Consider the following 21,265-nt stretch of genomic DNA (forward strand, 5'->3'; position numbering starts at 1 on the left):
AACGACATCTGTAATAATGACATCAACATAACATCCTCCTATCTTCAAAGGAATAAGTACTACGTGCATCAAGAGATAAATGAAGAATATTAATGTTGGATTTCAAATTTACTCAAAAGTAAATTAAAAAGAAAAAAAAGATTCCTTTCCCTTACCTGACATTGATGTACATCGACTTCCAAGAAAACAGCCTGTGGATATTTATTACTCATAGAACTGAATGCTGGGGCAATCCTCAAACATGGCCCACACCTGTTAGAAAAGGAAAAGGAACACTAAGTAAAATAACACTAAAGATTGTAATTCTAAATCACTTGTTAATTAAACATAAAATAGAACAAACACTGATATTGCTGGCTTTTGACTATCTGGTTTTTTGTTTGTTTTTAGATGGAGTCTCACTCTGTCGCCCAGCCTGGAGTAGAATAGGGTGATCTCCGCTCACTGCAACCTCCTCCTCCCAGGTTGATTCTCCTGCCTCAACCTCACCAGTAGCTGGGATTACAGGTGCCCACCACCACGCCCAGCTAATTTTTGTATTTTTAATAGAGACAGGGTTTCACCAGGTTGGCCAGGCTGATCTCAAACTCCTGACCTCAGGTGATCCACCTGCCTCGGCCTCCCAAAGTGATGGGAGAATTACAGGCATGAGCCACCGCACCCGTTTTTTTTTTGGACACAGGGTCTCATTCTGTAACCCAGGCCAGAGTACAGTGGCATGATCATGGCTCAGTGCAGTCTATCTCAATCTTCCAAGCTCAAGTAATCCTCCCACCTCAGTCTTCCAGGTAGTTGCAACCACACACAGCTACTAAGCTAAATTTTTTTTTTTTTTTTTTTTTTGAGAAGTAGGGTCTCATTATATTGCCCAGGCTGGTCTCAAACTCCTGGGTTCAAGTGATCCTCCTGCCTTGGGCCTCCCAAAGTGCAGACATTACAGGTACAAACCACAACCCTAGGCCTGATTCTCTGGTCTATTTGAATAAGTTATTTATATATACTTGTATCAATACTATACTGTCTTAATGAGCCTAGATGTTATATTTAGTCTTCATATCTAATAGTGTTAAGTCTTCCAGCTTTGTTCTCACTGAGAGAAATTAAAGAAAACCTAAATAAATGGAGGAATTTACTCTGCTTATGAATTTGCAAACTCAATATTGCCAACATACCAATTTTTCTCAATTTGATCTTTACAACTGATGTAAGGTCTCGGCAGGTTTCCTTGTAGAAATTAACAAATTTCAATTCTAAAAATTATAGAGAAATACCAAGGACAGCCCAAGTTGTTTTGAGATTCTAATCTGAAAAAAAATATTATCTTAAGAACTATCATAAACCTTTATTAAGAGAATACAGTACTTGTACAAGAATAAGCAAACTGATCAAATCAGTTTTCTTTTTAAAGAAGAATCTAGAAACAGACCCATCTCACATACAGTACTCTGATGTCTGAAAAACTTCATGCAGCATTGCAGTGGGAAAAGGATGGTTTTTTCAATAAATACTGCTAGATCAACTGTTTACTCATACAGGAAAAGCAATGAATTTCAACACACCATACACAAAAACGAATTCCAGATGGGTTGTAGATCTAAATGTAAAAGGTGAAACAATGAGGGTTTTAGGAAAAAATACAGGAAGATACTTTCAAAACCTCAAACTAAGCAATGATTTCTTATACAGAAGTACTTAAAAAAAGAAAAGGATTGACAGACTGGACTATATTTGATAAACTGGAAGATTAAAACCTTTTATTCATCAAAAAATGCCTTTAAGAGACTAGGAAAAAGTATTTGCAAAACATATCAATCAAAGGACTTACACTTCTTTTTTTTTTTTGAGACGGAGTCTCGCTCTGTCACCCAGGCTGGAGTGCAGTGGCCAGATCTCAGCTCACTGCAAGCTCCGCCTCCCGGGTTCACGCCATTCTCCTGCCTCAGCCTCCCGAGTAGCTGGGACTACAGGTGCCCGCCACCTCGCCCGGCTAGTTTTTTTTTTGTATTTTTAGTAGAGACGGGGTTTCACCGTGTTAGCCAGGATGGTCTCGATCTCCTGACCTTGTGATCCGCCCGTCTCAGGACTTACACTTCTAATATGTAAAGAACTCCTACAAAACAAGGACAAGACGGAACCCCAAAAGAAAAAGAATGGGCCGGGCACGGTGGCTCAAGCCTGTAATCCCAGCACTTTGGGAGGCCGAGACGGGCGGATCACGAGGTCAGGAGATCGAGACCATCCTGGCTAATACGGTGAAACCCCGTCTCTACTAAAAATACAAAAACTAGCCGGGCGAGGTGGCGGGCGCCTGTAGTCCCAGCTACTCGGGAGGCTGAGGCAGGAGAATGGCGTAAACCTGGGAGGCGGAGCTTGCAGTGAGCTGAGATCCGGCCACTGCACTCCAGTCCGGGCCACAGAGCCAGACTCCGCCTCAAAAAAAAAAAAAAAAAAAAAAGAAAAAGAATGAACTCTTGAATAGGTACTTGACAAATGAGATTATCCAAACAGTCCATAAATAAAGTCAAAAACTTTCTATACATCAGGAAAGATGTTCTACTTCATTAGTCACCAGGGATACCCGGGAAATGCAGATTAAAACCAACTCCACAAAAATAGCTACAACAAGAATGAAGTATTGTCAAGAATGCAGAGCAACTAAACTTTTATATACTGTGACAGTGCAAGGTGGTATTAATCATTTTGGAGGGAAAAAAACAAACTGTTAGAAATACACTAACACATCAACATTCCTGGGGGATGCATCTAAGAGACATGTTTACCTTAGAGCATTTGAAAAAGTATTATTAGTAACAGTTGTAAGAGTCAAAAATTAGAAACAATGAAATTCTTGTCAACAAAAGAATGGGTAAGCTAATTATAGTTATACAATGAAATACTACACAATAATGAAAATAACTGGTGTAAAACCTCTTGCAAAAACATGGATGAACCTCACAAATAACGTTGAGGAAAGAAAGCAACTACTAGCGTATACTACATGACTATTTATATATAGTTCAAATACATGCAAAACCTATCAATGGTATCAGAAATCAGGACAATGGTTACCTTAGTGAGTTACTGATAGAATAAGACTTCCGGAGGCTAGCAATGTTTTGTTTGTCTGGAAGCTGATTAAATAGGTGTGTTCAGTTTGTGAAAATTAATTGAACTATACATTTCTAATTGTGTGCCATGTATGTCTCAATAAAAGTTTGTAGAAATAAGAAAAATGTTGGATTTTTCATACAGAAATGTAAGAAAAAGCAAATTCTAAAGCACAAAATAAAAACAAATGTTAAAACTCAAGTTGTGATCAATTCCACATTCTTAACATTTCAATCAGCATTTCACCTTGTGTTATCCTGAAGCCATACCCCAAAAATCTAAGAAAATAATATTTACAGTCAACTAAAATTAGTCTTAAACTTTATAGATGGGAATACAAATCACTACACCATTTTTCAAAGGCCATTGATTGGGTCACATCTATTTTAAATGAACACAAGCCAAGATCCAATAATCTCCCTTCTGAAAGTCTATTCCATTTTAACAACACTTACTCTATTTCACAATAACATGTAGTATAAGGAAGTTCAATGTAACATGCTTGTAATAGTGAAAACTTAGAAAACAATTTAAACGGCAATCAATGGAAAACTAGTTTAAAAAGTTATGACAGGGGCCAGCTCACGACTATAATCCCAGCACTTTGGGAAGCCAAGATGGGCGGATCACTTGAGTCCAGGAGTTAGAGATCAGCCTGGCCAACATGGTGCAACCCCATCTCTACTAAAAATACAAAAACTAGCCAGGCATGGTGGTGCATGCCTGTAATCCCAGCTACTCAGAAGGCTGAGGCAGGATAATCACTTGCACCTGGGGAAGCGGAGGTTGCGGTGAGCCAAGATCACACCACTGCACCCCAGCCTGATACTTTGTAGTGTTCGGGAGGCAAGAAATTTTCATTATAAAACATTCTCTAGGATCACAGTTCAAACCTATGTATATACGTAAATGCATATTAAAAAGACAGAGACAGGCACAATGAACAGTTAGTATCCATAATTCTGTATTCTTTGCTTTTTTGTGATGAACAGCCATTTTCATTTTAAAATATTAAATGAGTTGAGAATAAAGAATTTAGTGTTAACTGCATTTACACAGGCATCACAAATTACAGAGGTATCCATGCTATAGTACAATATATCCATTCATGAAAACCACCCTCCTGCAAAAACACACACCAAAAAGAGAATTTATGGGAAAAATAAGTTTGTGGCAAACTACTTGAAACCCATGCAATTTTGTAACAAGATCACTAAGAAAGACAGTAACTAAACCGGGCTCGATGATGGCTCATGCCTGTAATCTCAGCACTTTGGGAGGCCAAGGCAGGCGGATCACTTTAGATTGGGAGTTCAAGACCAGCCTGGCCAACATGGTGAAACCCCGTCTTGACTAAAAATACAAAAATTAGCCGGGTGTGGTAGCGGGCACCTGTAGTCCCAGCTATTCGGGAGGCTGAGGCAGGAGAATCACTTGAACCCGGAAGGTTGTAGTTGAGCCAAGGTCACCAAGATCGTGCACACCAGCCTGGGCAACAGAGCGAGACTCCATCTCGGGAGAAAAAAAAAAAAAAAAAAAGACAGTAACTAGGATTCAGGAAAAAGATGGACATCCCACCATGTGGCTCAGAGCTGGAAGCTACCCTGGGGAATATCTGAAATGAACAAAATCAACTGGAAATGATGCTTACAGGTGTTGTGACAAATCAGACTGAAGTGGAGCTCTGAGCCAGTGGGGCTGCCATTAAGGAAGGAACAAGAGAAAATGCAACACTGAAAATAAACCCTTCTGGGGAACAAGCGCTAGGTGTAGGCACTCTTATTTAACTTCATTAAGTCTCTCAAAATAAACAAGAAAGGGAATTTGCCTGTGTGGCTGAGAGCTTTCTGCTTCCAGATGAAGGTTTTATTTCTGTGTCTATTTTTCACTACCTAGGAATAAATCACATAGGAACCAATACAACTTCCATATCACACTGACATCTCTCTATTCATCAATTATTGATGAGCTAACTGGTGTTACAGACATACATCTTGCAGTTGAACAGACTATTAAAATTATGGTTACTGTGCAAAAAACTGTTTCAAGACTTTATCTAGATTCTTTAATTTTAGTTAGCCATCATAGGTTGGAACTTTAGTCAAAAATCAAAATACATCAGCAAAAAAGCATAAATATATACAAAGGCACAAATCTATACAGCAGCGCAATTTCACAAAACAATCATTCAAATAAATCGATCATTTTTTCTTGTCTTTTTTTTGCTCGTTTTAAGGGTTTCACTCTGTCATCCAGGTTGAGTGCAGTGGCATAACCACGGTTCACTGCAGCCTCAATCCCTCAGGCTCAAGTGATCCTTCCACCTCAGCCTCCCAAGCAGCTGAGACTACACACATGTGCCACCATACCCTGCTAATCTTTGATGTTTTGTAGACACAAGGTCTGTCTATGTTGCCCAGGCTGATCTCGAACTCCTAGACTCAAGTGATTCTCCCACCTCAGCACCCCAAAGTACTGGGATTACAAGTGTGAGCCACTGTGCCCAGCCAACTGATCATTTTACATAAGATGTTTGTCTCCTTAATATGAGCAGTTGAGAGTAAACAAATTTCCATTAGCTGAGATCATGAACAAGTCCCCTGATTTCTCTGTATAAGATAAAAGGACTCTCCAAGAACTTTTCCCAGCTCTAAAATATTATGCACCCAGTATGCCTGAATTTCAGAATTACACCTTTTTCTCTTGCACACACCTTAATCTGATTAGCAGCCCTTTGCACAATCTAGGATTTCTTATTTCGTTGTAAAAGGTTCAAGAGATCACCTAGTCCAGACATTTAAAATGAAGAAAAAAAAGTTATTTTTTCTACTCTAAACTTTCTCTTTGAAAACTTACCTGCTTAGTACAATATATAAAATGTATATGTTAGAAGGATTCTGAGTTATGCTGTTTGAGAAAAAGAATACAGTAAGCTGCTTTCTACAATGTATAAAGAAATAAACCTAGCCAGGCACAGTGGCTCACGCCTGTAATCCCAGCACTGTGGGGAGGCCAAGGTTGGTGGATCACCTGAGGTCAGGAGTTCGAGACCACCCTGACCAACATGGGGAAACCCCATCTCTACTAAAAATACAAAATTAGCTGGGCCTAGTAACGCATGCCTGTAATCTCAGCTATTTGGGAGGCTGAGGCAGGAGAATCATTTGAACCTGGGAGGCAGAGGTCGCAGTGAGACGAGATTGAGCCACTGAACTCTAGCCTAGGCAACAAGAGCGAAATGCTGCCTCAAAAAAAAAAAAAAAGAAAAGAAAAAAGAAACCCACAGAACTAAAACTTTAAAACAGACATAACCTAATAAAATTAACCAATAAGTAAGAACTGAAGATCAGAAGATGACCTGCCCAACACCAAACATCCTAGCTGGCGGCAGGGCCATCACTAAAACAGGCAATTCCTAAATACAATCCAAGATCAGCTTTCTTTGAAAGAACATTAGCTTCTTTTTAAATACACTTTTTTCTACAGTCATAATACAATATAAATTCCATTTCATGAACCAGATGTCCTTCCCTATTTGCTACAGTAGCCAGTGTCTTATCTTGAGCAACAACTTGTGTCAACACACACAACTGGTAAGTGGATAATAAAAATATGCTTTCTAAAGCCACGGTTAAAGTTTTTTTTTTTTTCTTTTTCTTTTTTCCTGCAGGGTAAAACTTTAAGCAATTTATACATGTGCTATATTTACTAATGGGCAGGCTTAATCACAACTGGTATTATTAATTACATAAAACAGCTAGCATTCATTGGGCAGTTACTATATGCTATGCATTCACAAACTCATGTCACCTCACTTAAGCTTTATGACTCCCAAGAACAAATTACGAAGCCAGAATTAGATCCCAGAACCCAACTCTTAACTACTATGCTAAAAAGTCCAAAACAGTGTACTAAACAGTGCCTTTCATTGTTACTTCCAAATCAATTGCCAAGATTAAACTGTGTACACACTCTTGAAAGGTAGCCAGACAAACCACGTAACTGTATGATTCTATTTCTATAAAGTTCAAATACGGGCAAAACTGATCTGTAGTGTTAAAATTCAAGAATAGTGGGAAAGAAGCCTGGGACGGTGCTGGGAGTCTGGGGTGCTGGTAATGATCTATTTCTTGCACGTTTTTGTATACTTGCACTTCAATAAAAAGTTAACAAATAAAGCAACTCTGTTCTCCAAGGCTTCGATATGCCCTCGTCTTACAGCTACTTACTTCACTTGCTAACGTTTTCTGCCTGGTTCCTACGGACTACTGGGCCTGCTAACTCTGCACTTCAATAAACTACCTTCGGTCATCAGTAATTCTGTGGTATGTAATTAACATATGTTTAATATATATTTAGTTATTTGGGCAAGCTATCGTAACTACTAGAATTCAACATCCTAACATACACTGACATCCTTCTTAGATTGTAACAAACCCTAACAAACTACAAAGGCAGATCTGCTTTAAGAAAATTCAATGTATCTCCAGCCTGCGCAACATGACAAAACCCCATCTTTACAAAAAAATTTAAAAATTAGCCAGGCATAGTGGTGCATGTCTGTAGTTCCGGCTACTGCTGGGGCTGAGTTGGGAGGATTGCTTGAGCCCAGGAGGTCAAGGCTGCAAGTGAGCCATGTTTACATCACTGCACTGCAGCCTGAGCAACAGAGCAAGACCTCGTCTCAAAAAAAAAAAAAAAAATGCAGTGCATGGTAAACATTATCTACAAAACTGATATATTCATCAATTCAAGATAAAAATCACTGGCTGGGTGTGGTGGCTCATGCCTGTAATCCTAGCACTTTGAGAGGCTGAGGCCGGCAGATCACGAGGTCAGGAGTTTGAGACCAGCCTGACCAACATGGTGAAACCCTATCTCTACTAAAAAGACAAAAATTAGCAGGGTGTGGTGGTGCGCACCTGTAATCCCAGCTCCTCAGGAGGCTGAGGCAGGAGAATTGCTTTAACCTGGGAGGCGGAGGTTGCAGTGAGCTGAGATCATGCCACTGCACTCCAGCCTGGACGATAGAGCAAGACTCCATCTCAAAAAAAAATCATTCACACTGTTTAATGGGGTAGGGGCCGGGAGACTGGGATGACGGATGACACAATGTATATTCTTTCAACCACTTAGTAACAACAAAACTGGTACTGCTTATAACCAGTAAAATGTATCTGGGCATAAGTAACAATTTGGAGACACCCCTTTAAAAATGTTACCAAAAAGAGTATCAGAGAGTGAACTGAATTGCAGGCAGAGGTGTAAATTACTCAAGCAAAGGCATATCAAAAATTGTCAGGCTCTGTGCGGATACACAGAGATGCACGTGCATTTCTTTTCTCCTTAGGCTGCAAAGATCAAGAACAGCACTTTATAATTCAAACAATGCATTTATTAATGGGACCTTAAACAAGTTATTTAACCTCTCTGTGACTCAATGTCCTCAACTGTAAAACAGGGACAGTTGTTAGGGTTATTCTGAGGAATGAATGAGTCAATATAAGAGCTTAAACAAGTTCCTTACACAGACTAAGGAATATGTAAGCATTGACTGTTTTAATCCTTAAAAAACACTCTGGGAAAAGGGTGCTAACCATTCAATGAGGAAAAGACAGTGTTTTTGATAAACGGTGTTGGAAAAATTGGATATCCATATGCCATAAAATGAATTGGACCCTAACTTTATGACATATACCAAAATTAACTCAAAATGGATCAAGGACCTAAACTTAAGAGCTGAAACTATAAAACTCTTAGATGAAAAGATAGGGAGATAGCTTCATGACTTTGAATCTTGCAATGATTTCTTGAATATGACACCAAAAGCACAGGCAACAAAAGTATAGATAAATTGTACTTCATCAAAATTTAAAACTCATGCATCAAAGGGCACCATCAAGAAAAAGACAACCCACAGAATGTGACACAGTATTTGCAAATTAAATATTAACATCTAGAATATACAAAGAACTCCTGCAACTCAACCCAGAAACAAACCACTCAATTCAAAAATGGGCACAGAAGGCCTGGTGCAGTGACTCACACCTGTAACCCCAGCACTTTGGGACGCTGAAGTGGGAGGGTCGCTTGGAGCCAGGATTAAGACCAGCCTGGGCAACAAAGTGAGACCTAGTCTCTAAAACAAAAAATAAACTAGCGGGCATGGTGGCATGTGTCTGTAGTCCCATTTACTTGAGAGGCTGATGCGGGAGGATTGCTCGAGGCCAGGAATTCAATGCTGCAGTGAGCCATCATCTCAAAACTGCACTCCAGTCTGGGCAACAGAGCAAGACCCTGTCTCTAACAAATGAGAAAAAAGAAAAGCAAGCAGGCAAGCAAGCAGAGATCCCTGTATAGTAGTGTCCCATAGCAGCATTATCCACAACAGCCAAAGGAAGACACAACTGGAATGTCCATCAAAAAAACAAATGGGTAAACAAAATTTGCCATACACATAAATGGATTATGTTATGCAGTTATAAAGAAGAATGAAATTCTGAGACATACTAAGACATGGATGAACCCTGAAAACACTATGCTACGTGAAGTCAAAAAACAAAAGGACAAATGTTATGATTTCATTTATATTAGGTGCCCCAAACTGACAAATTCATAGAGACAGAAAGCAGAATAGAAGTTACCAAGGAGGTAGATAGGGAGAGGCAAATTACTGCTCAATGGGTACAGTTTTGTCCCTTTGGAGAAGTAAGGATGGGGAGTTACCCTTTAATGGATGTAGAATTTCTGTCTAAAGTTCTAGGAAATAGTAGTGATGGTGGCACAACATTGTGAATGTATAGTCAAGTCTGGGTATGCAGGGGATTAGTTTCAGGACCTCCAGCGAGACACTAAATCACAGACGCTCAAGGGCCTGATAGAAAGTGGCATAGTATCTGCACATAACCTACATCCATTCTCCCATATACTTTAAATCATCTCTAGGTTACTTATAATACTTAATGTAAATGCTATGTAAATAGTTTTTATACTGTATTTAGAAAATAATGACAAGAAAAAAAGTATGTACATGATCAGCACAAATGTAATTTTTTTCCCTAATATCTTCTATCCCCATTTGGTTCAATCCATGGACAGAGGGCTGACTGTCCTTAATGCCAATGAGTTATACTCTTACAAATGGCTAAATGGTCAATTTTATGTTAGATATATTTTACCATAAGGCACTAAAGATTCTTACACAGGAAAACAATCTATGCATCATTTTAGTAAAATTTAGACTGAGAGTGGATAAAGCATAGAAGTTAAAAAAAAAAGAAAAAGAAAAAAGGTTTAAAAGAGGGCTGGAAAGGAAATTAAATAGATGCTGGAGAAACTATGCCCTCAGTCTAAACTGGGACATATTAACTTTGATCTAAGAGGTTTCTTACAAGATTTTACTGAATACAGTTCTTTCTGAGTCTAATACTGATCCCTCATATACATAAATCTGGGGTCCTATTGACAATGAATTTAGACAGGATGTATTAATGGCCAGTAAGTTCGAGGAATATTAAAGGTAAATACAATACTCTTAACAGATTTATAAACATATACGCTTTTGAACTTACTCCAAATTCAAACATTAATTTTCCCTCAGTTTTTACAAAGAAAAAGAATTTTAATTCCACTAAAATACCTTTTCAAAAGTAATAGATCTTTACCAATCAATTTCTGCAGTTATGCTTATGCTTAAATGACACCACATTGATAGAAAAAACCTTCCTTCGCAGCAATGTTTCCCCACTTTTCTCACTTCAATCAATCTTTATTATTCTATTATCTCTCCCACTGCTATAGTAAGTGGGAAAAACAATGTATCACTGAGGAACAAAAGTATAAAAGCTTCGACTGGTCAGAATTAGAAAAGTGAACTAAAAGTGAGGTGAGGTTCCTTACTGAAATCATATCTTCCCTTTTCCACTGTGGCCTAGATACTTAATGTACTACAGGTATTCCCCTATTATTAAGAATACCGACATTACAAAATTGCTAAAAATGAGAAGACACATTTATAGAATTCTAACATTCCTTTTAGGTATTTTAATATATATGACATCACTTATCCTTTTAAATTTAGTAAAAGCAAAATTCCGTATATCATATGGGTACCTAGTCCACCACATGAAATGCAAGGTACTATCCTTTATCAATTCAGTGTAAGAGACTGGTCCAAAAATAAGTCTTGTTTTCATATGTATCTGCATCCATTCCCTAAAACGATGTAATCCTAACGTCACTATTTACATACTCAACATTTAGTAAACCATGTACTAGAAACTTTTGTATTTTTGCTCTGAAATTCAAAATGGAATTTTGTGTTTATATAGTTATTTGAACAGTAAAGTGTGTTACATAAACAGTGATAACAGTAGTAGACTGCTCCAAGGTAGATGTATAAATAACGCCAAGGGGTCAAGGAAAATAAAGCGGAGACCTCTAATACTTCTAACGAAATACTATCAACATACACAAGGAGAGATCTGTGAAACACACACACACATGCTGAAATCTTGGTTCTCAACGCCGAGTTCCAACACGTCATTCTTACATAGGAATGTTATTACACACACATCCACTATAAAGGTCCACCTGTTCTGCGACCTGTAATTTTGTCGATATTTACCAAAGACAGTTAACATTCTTCAAGATCCCTGTCCTCTTAGTGAAAAAACAGAGCCTGGTCAAACTAAGACACCCGGCCAACTGGCCACCTGTAATACATATGTACTATCGTGTGTGACCAGTTGCAATCGCTTACATAGCTACAAGTTAGTGGCCGAACGAGGAGGAAAAAAATTTTAACTAATTTAAAAAGCACCCTAACCCAATGTTAACTTAGTTCAAAATGCATTAGCAGAAATTTAGGACTAAGAGCTACGCATATTAGTTGGATCGCCCCATCTGAATCTTCAAAGGCTTGAGAGATGTAGGTGCTGAAGAGAAGCAAAGTGTTCGGTAAATTAAGATTTGGAGCTCTGGAGATGCAAATGACAGCTGGCTCCGCAGAAAGAAGGGGTCAGGCTCAGGCAAGGGTGGCTGCGGAGACTCCTACAGGCTGAAAGGAATAGGGGCGGGACACCCCAAGTGCAGAGTTTGTAAGAGGATTGAAAAGGAGCAGGTGAGGAATCTACTGAGCTGGAGAAGCCAGGCAGTCAGGCCTCCGAGCCTGTTTAGGACCCCCTGTGGATAAATGGGGGTTCACACTCGAGAAATGAGGCCTAATTCCGGCAGCTCCTGGGGCTGCGGCCACTGCCGGACATTCCGAGGCAGCAGACGGCTAGGAAACCAGGACCAACAAAGAGTGAAAGGAAAGCAAGAAAGGACAGACGGGGACCCACAGGGCTCGAGCCTGGCCTCACCCTCTCATGGTGAACTTGACCACGGCGAGTCGGGAGCCCGCGCCGCTCAGCTCTGGCTGGAAATCCGGGTCGCTCCCGACGGGCTTCACCCCCACCATCCTCACAGAGAGCCCGGCAGGGTGGCCGCGACGCCACTGGCTTCGAAACTGAAGGAGAAGACAATCTGGGAGAGGAAGCAGAGACGCTCAGGAAGGCCGAGGCCTGGACAGAACAGGCGGCGACCGCGGCGCCTTCTCCCGGGACTCTCAGTGCCGAGTCACGCCAGGGAGCGGAGCGGCCCAGGGGGCGGGGAGGGATGGGGGAGGGGAGAGGAGAAGGAAGGGAAGCCTTGCGGCACCCAGCAGCCACCGCGCGGTAGGGCCGCCGGCGTGACGTCATTTCCGCGCCGTCCGCTTTGGCCTTCACCGCCCAATCCCAAAACGCGAAGCGTAGTCCCACCCTCGACTGAGTAGCCTCGCGCTACCTTGAGCGGCGCAGGCGCAGAGGCAGACGTGTAGAGCTCACGTGCGCAGGCGCAGACTGAGACTTAAAACTTCGCATATTCCTCCGCGTGTCCCAGATCTGAGACTTTCACCCAGGAGGTGTCTGAGTTGTGACAGTGAAGGGGAAACTCGTTTTACTCCGGGGTTCTTAGCTGCTGTCCAAGGCACCCACTGGAAGTACTTTGAAGATGCTCCTGTACTGTATTCGGGGCAGGTCTACACAGAAGACAAAATAAGGTTTAGGAATATTTATTAACAGACTTCATTACATATGGGGCGCTTTCTGTGCAATCATTCAGAAAGTATCGTGCACCAGTCTTTAGGTTTTGACCAAAAAGATGAAGACACTACTCCTCGTTTAGGAAGTTCACGGTCTAGTGACTGACGCTAACAATAATTTGAATAGGAAGCGGAGGAGACTAACGAGATGGAAGGGTGGGGCAGCGTAAACTTACTAGGAATCTGACTCCTGGATTGAATCTTGAAAGAGAAGCAAGGGTTAGATGGATGGTAAGAGACAATATTCCAGGCAAGGGGACCACCAGGTGCAAATTCTTGGGTTGAGAAGGTGGATAAGAAGAATAGCTAGTATTTAGCACATGATGTACCAGGCAAGAGATAAGCTCTTTATATGTGTACTAGCTCATTTAATCCCTGTGAAGTAGGTTCTGTGATTTCATTTCAAGTCAAGGCAGGCTAACGCCAGTGTACTCTTTTAAATATTAGGCTAGGTCCAAATTATTTGTCTTTGGATTTAGCTGGGGAGATGAAATTGGAGGGAAGGCCGAGGTCAGATAATGACTAGCTAAGGAATTTGGATTTTGTCGGGATGAGAATGGAAAAAAAATTTGAGGGCAATTTTGCCATTACAAGTGTGGTGAGACTCCTGTCTCTACCAAAAATACAAAAATTTAGCCGGGCGTTGTGGCGCGCACCTGTGTGGTCCCAGCTACTCGGAAGGCTGAGGGAGGAGGATTCCTTGAGCTGGGGAGGTCAAGGCTACAGGGAATCATGATTGAGCCACCGCACTCCAGCCTGGGCGACAGAGCCAGACCCTGTCTCAAAAAAAGAAAAGAAAGAAGAAAAATATGTCTTTAGAAAAGCCCTCAGGTAGCAGCAAGGAGGATGGAAGGCAGTGAGATTCATTTAGGAGGATACTGTGGTGATCCAGGAACTAAATTATGAAAGTATCTGCAGTGGAAATGAAGAGGAAAGGACATGTTTGAGAAATAATTATCAGGCCAATTTAGTGAGATGACAGAGGAGTTTAAGATAACTCAAACATTTCAATCGTGTAGCTTTTAAAAAATGAGTTAAAATGCCTGTAGGACATCCAAGTGAGAGATACAGTAGATCATGAGAAGGATGAGCCTGGAACTAAAGAAAAAGAACTAGGATGACGTTACAGATTTGAGAGTCATCAGATTGGGTGATAGTTGAAGCCCAGGAAATGCGAAAAGAGAAAGCTAAAAGTGTTGCAGAAACATATTAAAATAATTATTTCTTTTTTTTTTTTTTTTTTTTTTTTTTTTTTTTTTTTTTTTTTTTTTGAGGCGGAGTCTCACTCTGTCGCCCAGGCTGGAGTGCAGTGGCCGGATCTCAGCTCACTGCAAGCTCCGCCTCCCGGGTTTACGCCATTCTCCTGCCTCAGCCTCCCCAGTAGCTGGGACTACAGGCGCCCGCCATCTCGCCCGGCTAGTTTTTTTTTTGTATTTTTAGTAGAGACGGGGTTTCACCGTGTTAGCCAGGATGGTCTCGATCTCCTGACCTCGTGATCCGCCCGTCTCGGCCTCCCAAAGTGCTGGGATTACAGGCTTGAGCCACCGCGCCCGGCCTAAAATAATTATTTCTTAACCCAGCCACACCAGAGGCACAGAAATTACATTTCTTTTTCATGTGATATCAGCACATTGTAATGGTTTTAATAGATAGAAGTCCCCATAATAAACATTTGCGTTTTTTTTGTGTTTGTTTGTTTGTTTTGAGACGGAGTCTCACTCTGTCACTCAGACTGGAGTACAGTGGCACGATCTCGGCCCACCACAACCTCCGCCTCCCGGGTTCAAGCGATTCTCCTATCTCAGCCTGCCCCGGGTAGCTGGGATTACAGGCACACACCACCACGCCCAGTTAGTTTTCTGTGTTTTTAGTAGAGATGGGGTTTCACCATGTTAGCCAGGGTGGTCTCAAACTCCTGACCTAAGGTGATCCGCGTGCCTCGGCCTCCCAAAGTGCTTGGATTACAGGCGTGAGCCACCATGACCGGCCTTGCTACTTAAATTTTATGGCCATGCACAAACTAACCTCTCAGAACCTCAGCTTCTTGTTTGTGAGCCTTGGATTAATAACACCTGCTTTCTAGGCTTGTGATGGTAAAAGGTTATATTGGATGATGTTTATAAAGAACCAAATCATAAGATACTTGATAAATGTTTATAAACAATGGTGTATATTCAGCTCGTCAGGTAGGGTTGCTGTAAAAACTCAGTCTTTGGCTATAACAATACCAAAGACTGAGTGACTTTAACAGAAGAGATGTATTTCTCACAGTTCTGGAGACTGGGAATCCAAGATCCAAGTGCTGCTGATATTGGTTTCTTCTAAGGCCTCTCTCCTTCACTTTTAAATGGCTGCCTTCTTACTGTGTCTTCACATGGCCTTTTCTCTGTGCACACACACACATGCACATACAGTACTAATCTGTTTCTCTTCCTTACAAGGACACCAGTCCTATTAGATTAAGGATCCACTCTGATCCACTTAACTTTAATTACCTCCTTAAAGGTCCTGTCTCCACATAGAGTCATGTTGGGGGTTGGGGCTTCAACTTATGAATTTGGTTGGGGTGAGGGAGCACAGTTTATCCAGAACAGATGGATTATTATTATTTCCAACTGTCCTTCCAGCTTTGCCTACGAAGCAAGTAGAGTTGTCTCCACTACAGCAGCTATAGTAGATATGAAGGGAGGAACAGGGCTTATGAAAACAAGATAGATTATAGATTCTTGAGAAGCAAGATGAAAAGAGGCATTGTAAAAGTTAGCTCTGATAGGGACACCATGTGTCCCTCCAGATCTACTCTCTACCTTTCTTCATTCTGCTCTCAGCCCTAGGAACCTGCCTACATGGACTGCATCAATAGGATCCTCTGTTGGAGCTTCTTGAAGAGATTGGAGGGTAAAAGACAATGAGATCCAGTTAGTAATTCCCTTAGCTCCCTTCCTGCTGTGTTGCCACAGGTTGTCTGTGTCTCCACCAAATGCCACAGCTCTTGTCATACCATTACCCTCTTTGGGTTCCTGCAAACACTGTCTTCTATTGTCTCTTTAGACATGGAAGTAGAAATCACTCCTAGCTGTTGGTAGCACCCAGATACCAACAGAGAAGCTCTGGGCCAGTCACCTAGTGTAAGGAAAATGGATGTGACTTGGTCAAGAATAGGCCGAGGTAAACATACTGTGTGACTCAGTGAGTTTGGAGCACAGGCGCATAACTCCACTTGTTATGTAATCACAGCTATGTAGCTATAACATGAGAAGGCTCATCACCTGGTTTGGAGCCACTGTTGTTTGTAAAAGGTATAACTGCCCTGCTGACACTGTACATACAGCAAGGCATGACTTGGCTCATGCCCAGAGAGAATTAAGCTGCTGACCCTATAAGGGAGAGCTGGCCTTGCAGACCAGGAAATGCAGCTGCGGGTGTGGGAGTGGCAGAGCTGGAGCAGGCAGCTGAGACAGAGACACACAGTTTAAAAGAGCTGCTGAGTAAAACCATCTTTCACCTGCCTACGGCCTCCCGAGTGTTCTTTCAGCTATTTGCCACCCATCCACCCACTCCCTTCAGACCTCAGCATGGGCTGGAAGTGGACACTGGGTATGACAGCCTGTTGATGCTACCTAGACCTGACTAGACAAGATAGTACTGAATTGGATACTTCACATTAAGAGCAGAGACACTTGCCACTGTAATGTCAAGGCAGGCACCCATAGGAAACAGGTACTTGGAAGTCATAATTCCTAGATGGACTTCCCAGGCTTATAGCATGAACTCTCTCTGGCCACCTAGCACTAGCCTAATTGGTAAGCCCAGATACCACCAGCTAATGGACAACATCCAGAAACTTCACTCTCCTAATACCAATAAGGATCCTTTGGTTTAAAAAGAACCACCCTTCCCACCCAGAGCATAATTGTGTGATGAATCTAATCCCCTTCGTTACAGTTAAGCTTTTCTACTCACTGCTCAATCCTTGATGTCATTGTCTTTATTTTCTCTTTAGCAACACCATTGCTTTTTTTGTTTGTTTTTTGTGACAGAGCCTCTCTCCTTTTGTCACCCCGGCTGAAGTGCAGTGGTGTGATATTGGCCCACTGCAACCTCTGCCTCAGCCTCGTGAGTACCTGGGATTACAGGCGCCCACCAGCACACCCGGCTAATTTTTATATTTTTAGTAGAGGTGGGATTTTATCATGTTGGCCAGGCTGGTCTCCAACTCCTGACCTCAACTGATGAGCCCTCCATGGCTTCCCAAAATGCTGGGATTACAGGCATGAACCACTGTGCCTAGCCCACCATTGCTTTTTTGATTTTCCTAAACCCTATCTACATGTTTGTTAATACTCCCCTTACCAAATTATCCTCAATTGCCCATTTTGAATATGCTTTTTCCTGTTGTGACTCTGCCTGATATAAAAATTTAAGAATTGTTTAACACCAGGGAAATTGGAGGTTAGAGGATTAACATAGCAGGCTAGAGATAAATATATGAGAGTTTCCAGCATAGCAGTCATAGATGATACCACTAAAGTAGATCATAAGGAAGTATACAGAAAAGCAAAGAGTTATAGCAGAAATTTAAAGACAACTGCAAATAAGGAGTAAAATGAGAAAAGTTAACAGAGAAGCAGAGAATCAGGAGGACTATCACAAAAGTAAACTGTCAAAGACCAGAAGGATGAAGGCTGTGACATGCCTTTGAATGTAGCAAGGGAATAATTGATTTTTATCTGAACAGCCAGCACAGTTCAATGAATTAAGATTGGAATCAGTTCACTGACAACCACAACAAATTCTTCAGGACCTCCGTGTGGCAGGCACTGTGCCATAGCCTCAGAAGTTAAAGATGATTATTACATGTTCCTGTCCTTCGGAGTATACACTTTTGTGATAGCTCCATGTCCAGGGGTATGGGCTAAAATGAAAGGCATAGACATGTGATCAACCCATAGTTGTTATATACATATATGTGTATATATATATTTACTCACCATGTATATATATGATTGAATGATGTGTGCTCAATTTTCAAATTCTAAGCATACAACTAGACAAGAGTTTGGGAATTATGAAGCCGGCTTTCCTCATATATATGTATATACATATATATTGAGTAAATATACTTACATAAAATTTAGCATTTTAACTTTTTCTTTTTTGAGACAGGGTTTCACTTCATCATCCAGGCTGGAGTGCAGTGGCATGCTCATGGCTCACTGCAGCTTCGACCTCCTGAGCTCAAGTGGTCCACTTGCCTCAGCCTCTCATGTAGTTGGCCTGACAGGTTCATCCCACCACGCTGAGCAAAATTTTTAATTTTTTTGTGGAGACGAGATCTCACTTTGTTGCCCAGGCTGGTCTTGAGCTCAACTAATTCTTCTGCCTCAGCCCTGCAAAGTGCTGGGATTACAGATATGAGTCATCGCACCTGGCCCATTTTAACCAGTTTTAAAGTGCACAGGTCAGTAGCATTAAGTGCACTCACTGCTATCCATTTCCAGAACCTTGTCATCATCCCAAACAGAAACTCTGTAACCACTAAATAACTCCCCATTTTCCCATTTCCCCATCCCTGCTAGCCTCTATTCTACTTTCTATCTCTATGAATTTGCTTATTTTAGGCACCTCATATAAGTGGAATCATACAGTTATTTTTTGTGACTGGCTTCTTTTTCTTTTTTCCCTTTTTTTTTTGAGACAAAGTCTTGCTCTGTCACCCAGGCTGCAACCTCTGCCTTCCAGGTTCAAGCGATTCTCCTGCCTCTGCCTCCCAAATAGCTGGGATAGTTACAGGCATGCGCCTGTAACTAAGTTTTGTATTTTTGTACAAAAATTACCATGCCCAGCTAATTTTTGTATTTTTAGTAGATACAGGATTTCACCATGTTGACCAGGCTGGTCTCAAACTCCTGACCTCAAGTGATCTGCCTGCCTCAGACTCCCAAAGTGCTGGGATTACAAGTGTGAGGCACCACACCTGGCCTGGCTTATTTCACTTAGCACTATGTTTTCAAATTTCTTCCATATTATAGCATATATGAAAATTTATTTCATTCCTTTTTAAGGCTCAATAATATTCCATTATATGGGCATATCACATTTTATTTACTTATTCATTTGTTGATGGACACTCAGATTGTCGCTACCTTTTAGCTATTGTTAACAATGCTGCTGTGAACACTGGTGTACAAGGATTTCTTCAAGTCCCTGCTTTTCATTTCTTTTTGGTATATACCTAGAAGTGGAATTGCTGGATCATATGGTGATTCTGTTTAACTATTTGAGAAACTGCCAAACTGTTTTCCACACTGCCTGCACCATTCTACATTCTTACTAGGAGTGTATGAGGGTTCCAATTTCTCCACATCCTAGCAACAATTGCTAATTTTAATTTTTTTGATAATAGTCATCTTTGTGGGTGAGGTGATATCTCACATTTCCCTAATGACTTAAGATGTTAAACATCTTTTCATGTGCATAATGCTTATTTCTTTATTTTCTTTGGAGAAGTGTCTGTTGAAGTCTTTTGCCCATTTTTGAATCAGGTTGTTTGTTTTTGCTGTTGGGTTGTAGGAGTTCTTTTTTTTTTTTTTTTTAAGACGGAGTCTTGGTCTGTCGCCCAGGCTGGGGTGCAGTGGCACAATCTCGGCTCACTGCAACCTCTACCTCCTGAGTTCACGCCATTCTCCTGCCTCAGCCTTGCGAGTAGCTGGGACTATAGGTGCTGGCCACTACGCCCAGCTAATTTTTTTGTATTCTTTAGTAGAGACGGGGTTTCACTGTGTTAGCCAGAATGGTCTCGATCTCCTGACCTCGTGATCCGCCCGCCTCGGCCTCCCAAAGTGCTGGGATTACAGGCGTGAGCCACCGCGCCCGGCCGGGTTGTAGGAGTTCTTTATATATTCTGGGTGTCAATCCCTTATAGAGTAAATTTCTTTCAGATATTTCATTCTATGGGTTGTCTTTTCATTTTCTTTGTGGTGTCATTTGATGCATAAAGGTTTTAAATTTCAATGAAATCCAATTTACCTATTCTTTTCTTTTGTTGTCTGTGCTTTTGCTGTCATATCTAAGAATTCAAGCTAGGCATGATGTCATACACATGTAGTTCCACATACTTGGAGGGGCTAAAGTGGGAGGATTTATCCTAGCTCACTGTGGCCTTAACTCAGGAGTTTAAGGCCACAGTGAGCTAGGATTGAGCCACTGCACTCCAGCCTGGTGTAATTTGTGCAATATTTATGTAATATAAATATTAAATAAAAAGGAAATCCTGCTTCATAATTTCCAAACCCTTTCTAGTTGTATGCTTTGAATTTGAAAATTGAATATATTATTTTCCCAGTTGTCCCTAGGTGGCGCAATATATTTTTAGTCAAAAGGATGTCATTTCCCTTTGGTAGCAAATGTCTCTTTAGATGTCATCAAGTCTCCAGATGTACCATTTATCCCGCTAACATTATATTCTTTAGTTTTGGACACTAGGCTGTGCCTTGGGGGAGAGAGTTTCCCAGGAAGCTGTAGCGTGTTCTATCACTGTCACAAATCTCCTGGAGCATACTAAAGAAACTCACTGGCAACTCTCAGAGTCAGTTCAGGTGTTTGCCAAATATGTACAATAGTTTTTTCTTCTGACATTTATATCTGATGTCATTAAAGTAGTCATTACACTGCTTAGAGTTTCTATTAAGAAGCCCAGATATTTAGAAAAATATTTCTAACACCTCAGCCTCTGCAATAAAAACTGCATTTTAAATTTTATTTTAATTTTTTTAAAGAGTACATTGAGGGTTTTGTCTTGGTTCGGGCTACTCTAATAGAGTACCATGGAGTTGGTGGTTTAAATAAACATTTATTTCTCACAGTTCTGAGGGCTGAGAAGTCCAAGATCGAGGTGCTGGCCCAAATCCAGTGTCTGGTAAGGGCTCTCTTGCTGGTTTAAGAAGGCAGTCTTTTTTACGTATCCTTATATGGTGGGGAAGAAGCATGTGAGAGAAAGAGTGGAGAGGAAGAGGGCAGGCAGGAGAACAAGTA

At 41.1% G+C, this 21,265-nt stretch overlaps 1 protein-coding gene across 3 annotated transcripts in view; it reads right to left on the reverse strand.

Annotated features, from left to right (window-relative positions):
• TXNL1 (thioredoxin like 1) overlaps positions 1–12,825 on the reverse strand; it is a 36,301-nt gene extending 23,476 nt beyond the window's left edge. For all 3 annotated transcript variants that reach the window (XM_033238406.1, XM_033238397.1, XM_033238414.1), the window contains exons 1-2: positions 12,471–12,825; positions 156–252 (exon numbers count right to left, since the gene is read on the reverse strand). In XM_033238406.1, coding sequence (XP_033094297.1) covers positions 156–252; positions 12,471–12,568 — 195 coding nt within the window. In that variant the 5' untranslated portion in view covers positions 12,569–12,825. The remainder of the gene's footprint in view (positions 1–155; positions 253–12,470) is intronic.
• Positions 12,826–21,265: the final 8,440 nt, after the last annotated feature.

This window comes from Trachypithecus francoisi, unplaced genomic scaffold (assembly GCF_009764315.1).
Source record: "Trachypithecus francoisi isolate TF-2019V2 unplaced genomic scaffold, Tfra_2.0 Contig01474, whole genome shotgun sequence".
NCBI lineage: Eukaryota > Metazoa > Chordata > Mammalia > Primates > Cercopithecidae > Trachypithecus > Trachypithecus francoisi.